Source organism: Lytechinus variegatus, chromosome 4, assembly GCF_018143015.1.
Source record: "Lytechinus variegatus isolate NC3 chromosome 4, Lvar_3.0, whole genome shotgun sequence".
In the NCBI taxonomy this organism is placed as follows: domain Eukaryota; kingdom Metazoa; phylum Echinodermata; class Echinoidea; order Temnopleuroida; family Toxopneustidae; genus Lytechinus; species Lytechinus variegatus.
The window spans coordinates 38,913,305-38,920,040 of NC_054743.1; the positions used below are offsets into that span (position 1 = coordinate 38,913,305).

At 37.5% G+C, this 6,736-nt stretch overlaps 1 protein-coding gene across 1 annotated transcript; it reads right to left on the bottom strand.

Annotated features, from left to right (window-relative positions):
• Positions 1 to 2,676: 2,676 nt before the first annotated feature.
• Positions 2,677 to 6,736, bottom strand: LOC121414011 (leucine-rich repeat-containing protein 15-like). Its single transcript, XM_041607049.1, has 3 exons — positions 6,630 to 6,736; positions 3,910 to 5,659; positions 2,677 to 3,250 (listed from the first exon to the last, which is right to left on the bottom strand). Exons 2-3 carry the CDS (start codon positions 5,638 to 5,640, stop codon positions 3,002 to 3,004), a joined length of 1,980 nt encoding a protein of 659 aa, XP_041462983.1. The 5' UTR covers positions 5,641 to 5,659; positions 6,630 to 6,736; the 3' UTR covers positions 2,677 to 3,001.

Sequence of the window (6,736 nt, forward strand, 5' to 3'; positions counted from 1 at the left end):
TTTCGGCGTCGCTGTCATGGCCATTGAGCAATTCCATATCTTGATGCGCAGAAGACAATCTCCTGCGCGAACTAGCGCGATAATTGCGTCCCCCTTACAAATAATCTCGAGATTGTTCAGATCGGGTGAATTTGCCGGATCAGAAATAGCGCGCTAATTAGAAAACTCCGGCTGGTGCAGACGGCAATCATGTAACTGAGAAACGTCGCAACACTGAATGTGCTCCTCTGGGCCACATCACATTTCTAGATAACTATGATCAATGGCGGCGTAAGGATCCTGTCGAGTAATGAGCCTTCAACAGCTACATTGATCGGTGTTGATATGACCTTTGGTGGATAGTCGCTCTATAGGAATGACCCATCTGAGGTGCAAGCTGCCATTTCTTGTCTACGCAGGTTGGTGTGATTTCTCTTGAGATATTTCTGAAATGTCTGAAAATGGAAATCAACTATATGCGAAAATCAGCGGCACCTCCACTTTTTCCTCTGGGTGATATTCAAAACCTGAATCCATGAAAGCGATGAAACATCTCGGTATCTTTATCAAGGATGATCTCAAGTAAAAACCTTCCGTGAATTATTTGTAGAAGTGAGTAGGAAACTGAATATGCTTCGAGTTCTGAACGAACTTTTTTTACCATTCCGCGACATGTTTCCCTTTTTTTCTATTTTCTCTGTACCGGAATATGACACGTGTGGCACAGGGCTAAAATCCATAAGCGATCAGTGTCATAGCATTCAAAGCCTTTTTTCAAAGTATTCAAGAAGCATTCTGTATCATCTTCGGCAGACGGCGTTTGCACAATTGAGAGTTTTCTAGAATAGAGTAAATGTATCGAAAATGCCCATTAAATGACATTAAAGAAAACAGACGGGAGGTCTTTGTCAAAATTGGTGATCTGTAGCAGCGGTTTCGTCCTAAGTTTTAGAGCTGACGAAAGGTTTCAAATTATGTTGTTTGCTCAGAACCAAATCACGAATTTTCGAAGGGTAATTCTTTTTTTTTGTTCTTTGTAATGTCAGGAATTTAGCAGTTTATTTTCTATTGTTTCAATGCTCCTGGGTCGTTGCTGAGCGAAAGCCACTGTTGGTGTAATTAGGAAAGTATTGTAGTCGCCGCGGCGCGCTTTGTCAACGGTAATCGTGCATTTTCCAAATGTCATCAAAATTTTGACGAATTCTGGGTTTTTTATAAGTTCGACAGCTAGGGCTGTAGAACTAGACAAATACATTTGATTCTTACTTTGAATACGTTTCCATTCGTACCTGCTGTTAATTTTATGCTTACGTATTTGTTTTCGTATTTAGTATAATGAATCTATCAGTATGGGATAGCAGAAAATATTCCACGAGTGAGGGCCACTATCACACGAATCGTAGTTGAATGAAATATTGGCCCTTTAACATGTTTAATGCTTTTAGTACCCAATAAAGAAAGGCCATCCATGATTAATTTCAAAGAACAGTAGTCACCAGACCGCGCAATACGACACGATATTACACAGCAATCTCTATCATCATAAGCCTTTGAGAGTTCGTCAGATTTCATCTTGCAATACAATATGATACTGCACATACAAATAATGCACCGCTAAAACGCCCTAAAAATCTAACATAGATAATTTCATCAGAAGTATCGTTCAGAAACCAAGAAAAGTATCACATGAATGCGTTCATCAAGTTTACTTCGGTTTCAATTACAATTTTAAAGCTAATTTATGTTTACTTTTGATAGCTAAAATAGTAAGCTCCCGAAACAAAATTTGATACTGTTGTTGACTGGATATTACCACACTTTTGGCTCACGGCACATTTGCCATCAGTGTGTGTGTGTGTGTGTGTATGGTGTATATATATACATGTGTATACGATTCGAAAATTATGGCAAAGATAATGAAAGATAATGAAATTATTCAAAGGAGGTCTACTGATTAGCAAAAACTGATTTCTCATTTCTGCCATTTTGGCGCAAGCCTCTTTTTGAACCACTCACAAAAACGTCCCGCGTTCACTCAAGCATGAACAACATTTATTTAAATTGTATTTTAAAGATAAGATTACAGAGCATCTATCAACATCAAATTACAGATATCATAATTTGAAAAAAAAATCATTAACTGTGTAATATCCTGTCGACTTCTTTGCAGACAAGGTTTACAATTTATGGTTCGGCTATTTTAATTGACAACTAAGTGGCAAAATAATATCAAGCAAACGTGAAAATCATAGAAAATTTATTAATCATTTAAGCAGTTATCTCATACAAGTACTATTGGTATCTACATGAGCATTTCTAGAATGAAATAATATAGGGGTATGTACATTCCTGACAGTAAAAGTGATTATATTGTATAATTCAATACTTCATAAAATGTTTTGAAAGTAGTGGCGTTTTCAACAATAGCTTGAAAATTCAAAAGCACAAGATAATTCTTTTTACGTATTATAATGTATATGACTATATGCTATTTAAAAGTAATTCTTATACATGTAGAATGTAAAGTGTTAAATTGTCTAATATGAATATTTCGATTGCAATTTCAAAAGTTCTTGTTTTTACGAAAGCAAATTAAAAGAAATATGGCAAGAAAACTGTATCCATCAGACATTGTTATTGCTTCTGCGTATTAACCTCAAGGGGAAAGAAGTAAGCTGAAGATAGTTTTTCCGCATATCATAACTGTTCTCACTAGCTGAGAGATAACATTGATATTACTTCTCAACCAATGATTTCATTGAAATTTGTTTTTTTTAAACAGCCTGTTTGTCAAACAGTAACAAAATTAACGCGCAGATCCGGGGGGGGGGCACGTGCCCCTCTCCTTTTGAGAAGCAAAATTGAAATTTATGATGTACAAATGCCATTGAAACCCAGGTTTTCCCCCTATTTTTGAATTGAAGACCTATTTTTTTTTTCTTGTCAAAATTTTCCTCCGGAAAATTTGCTCCCCCCCCCTTCGAAAATTCCTGGATCCGCCCCTGCCCATATTTCAAGTCTATCAAACAGAAAAGAGCTCACTTTCATTTACGTATTTAGGAATCTTCGAATCATACACCGGTTCCTTGGTACTGAACACATAATAGCCTGATTCTTGTTTAAGGCTTCTTTTCTCGATGTCATTCACGTATTCGTTGTCCCTGTCAGGCAAACGAGGAGGGTCATAGGGAACGTATGTATCGTCCTGGACATCGAGGTAGGTATGCGAACCGTGGAGTATGTCGAAATCAGGACCATCGTTGTTGGTTTTCTGTTTATAATGTAAATCACAAGTGCATGATTATAAACATTATTTGAACATGAATCTTATTTCTTAAAATGCAATCATGGTGAACATATTCATGGATGTATGAGATAACAAATTCACTCTGCTTCTTCTTTTTTTTAGAAAACAGAAATAATACACAACAACAACAAAATCGACCTTAATAATGATGATTATAATAATAATGATAATTATTAATGATGATGATGATAAGAATGTGATGTATAAATAGCCTAATCCAGAGTGTAGAATGAGCAAGGCGCATGAAGAATTAACAAGTAAATGAAGAAGGAACCCAGAAGTGGATGCCCCTACAAATTGCGATTTTTTTAACACCACTGTCTTAAGTACATTAGTGCTAGTCACATTGTTTTTTATTCAGCAAGTACATGCCGATTGAATCATGGTAAAAAATTTGCTTACTGCCAGAACATGGGTAGCAAAGTGAAATCATGCAAATTTGTTTGATATACTTTAACATATGTTTTTAATGTGGTGGTGAAATACTGATAAAAATCAATTGGTGTTCCCTAATAAGCTTGAAATCATGATTTACTTAGTACACTTTTGTAAATACGACCCAGTAGATTCGAACGATCGTTGTCGTTTTGTAGTTGATACCTCAGCTATATTTCCCCACTCACCTTTGAAACATTTGAGGGTTTCATCATGGGATCGACATCAGAAAACTCTTCATAAACACCATCATCATCACCAGTCCTCGCCATCATCCCATTCTCTGGCCGAATGGCAATCAATTGCGTAGACTTCATTAAGCTCGTTGATGGTGGATGGGCGACAATGAGTCCTGCTCGGGGATCTGATGTGGGTGGCGTTAAGATGAAACTGTCCTTTGACCGTTCCTTGGTTGTTGACAAGATCCTCTGGCAATAGTACACGGTGCCGAACAGTGTCATGGTAAGAAGTACAGGGATAACAACTATGATGGCTATCAGGATTATGGTAGTCATATGAAATGTATTTGACTGGTATGTTTCGGAGTTGCCATGGGATTGAGGTTTCGTTGCCATTGTTGAATAAATGTTGGTAGATGGTTTCGGTGTACCTTGGGATTCTACGAGAAGAGTACCAGATCGAGAACTGGGATGGCTGTATTCATCGCATATGCTCTGAAGAGAAACTCTTCCAACATCTCCATCTTTTCCTTGAGAGTCACAGGTTGCTTCATAACCTGGATTTCGGTCAAGCCAGTCTCCTAAGTCCATTATGGCACATTCGCAGTTAAGTGGATTGTCCGCAAGATTGGTGATGTTTATCCACGGTGTCTCAAAGATTAGGCTATAAACTTTCTTTAAGCGGTTTGAAGACAACAGTACGGTCTGAATATATTTCAGCCCTTTGAAGGTGTCTGGATCTATCCATGTGATCATGTTAGATGAAAGGTCAATTATTTCGAGGCGAAGGTTGTTTTGGAACAATAAGGTCACACGATCCAGAGCATTGTCGGACAGATTTAGGAATGTAAGATTCACGAGATTGGCGAAGACATTAATCGGAAGATTAGAAAGTCTATTTCTTTTCAAATAAAGATGTCGAATCTGTGGAATGTTGATAAATGAATCTTCTGCAAGCTGAACCAAATTTGTTTTATCTAGGGATAACGTTTCTAGGTTGTCGAGGCCACTGAAAACTCGGCTATTTCTAATTTCTGTCAGATTATTACCGCTCAGATCTAGTATCCTTAGAAGATGGAGTTTTGCAAAGCAATATTGAGGCAAAGAGAAGATGAGATTATTTGAAAGGGACAATGATCGAAGTACATTCCCTGCACCAAATGCATCACATGGTGGTTCCCGAAGATGATTCCCACCGAGTTCAAGCGAGCCAAGACTCTGCAAGTTCTTGAATGTCTCCTTGGCAATGTTTTCCAGGCAACCCTCAACAACCAAAAGGAACTGAAGTTTGGCAAGACCCCGAAACATCCCACCATTTAAGTCGGAAAAACAGTTTCCCCCAAGTCTGAGATATTCAAGTTTTCCAAGACCCACGAATGCGTTCGATGATATGTTATCCAATCTGTTATTTCCTAGATAAAGGAATTGGAGGTTGGTGAAATCTTCAAGGTCGTATGGGTTTAAGCGAGTGATGCGATTATTGTTCATCTTCAATGTTCTTGCCTGGTTGCAGGTACCTGGTACTGCCGTTAATTGCCGATTCGAGCAGTTGGCGATTTTAGTCCAGTTGTCATACTGGCAGATATTTGGGCAAGAAGAATGCTTCGGGCTCGTATATTGGGCGTTGGCTAATAGCGAAATAGAAGACATATGGGTAATGAGCAAAAGGTCTACGATCGAGCAGAAAAACACCAGCTTGTCTCGAAATTGACGACCGGTATGAAGACGCGACGAACCCATCTTTATGACAAGTTACAATCTGAAAAGAAATTAAATTGTAAATATTTCATTTTTTTCTCCAAAAAAAATCCCGTTTGGCCACTATACAGGATGTAGAAGGCTGTATTTGTTGGAAATGCGTGCCAGAAATTCTTTAAACACATTTAGACTCTTCTGGGCATGGGTGTTTTGTGCGATAACCATATACAGGGGGCACGCTCATAAGTGCCGATATTTGCCCCCCCCAAAAAAAAATATATATATATGTTGGTGCCCCTTCTTTTTTTGAGAATGTAAATCGTTTCGGTGGCATTCATTAGGGAGTGATGATTCATAATTGGCTTAAAAACTCGAAATAAATTGACACACGTTCCGTTCCCCTCACTTTTATGGATCTGTCCCTTTTTACATGTAACGTTTTTCTAGCATGGCCCTCTTTTTTAAGTATGTGTTCAATAAACATTAAAATTTGTTTGATCCCCGTACTTTTTCACTTTACCTGGTCTATTTGAGAGAATATTGTATATTTCGTCCTATTCCTGATTACAAAATCATGATACTTTAGAAAAAATAAATTATTTTATATTTTCATTTGTTAATCAAAATATCGAAATAATGCTTTTGCACCATTAATTCACCAATATGAATCCATGCGACTATACTCATTATATCCACTAGTACACAGCATAAATTTATTCTAAGTATAATAGTAGAATTTTAACTTAGGTTCATTTGATTTAGATGAATTTTTCAGTGTTTTGTTTGGTGAAATGTTTCAGTAATCTCGGCCTTCTAAGCCCAAGTAATGGACCCAGAATGCCCCAAGGTCCAATAATGCTTTCATGATTTTGAAAATTAAACATAGTAGCCTAGTTTCAAAATCAATAAAGGATGATCAAAACCATAATTTACCTAAAACTTTTACGATCAGGGGAGCCGCAATCTTCAGGTAGATATACCACTGATAGTTGTCGAGGTCTCAAAATTGAGCATTAAACTTAAAAACTTACCGAGCTTCCGAGCACTTCGCTGCATCATATTCTTCCTCCTGTCCAGACCCAAATACACATTTGAGCTAAAGTGAGACCATCCACGTCTGAATTGCTTTCGTTAATAT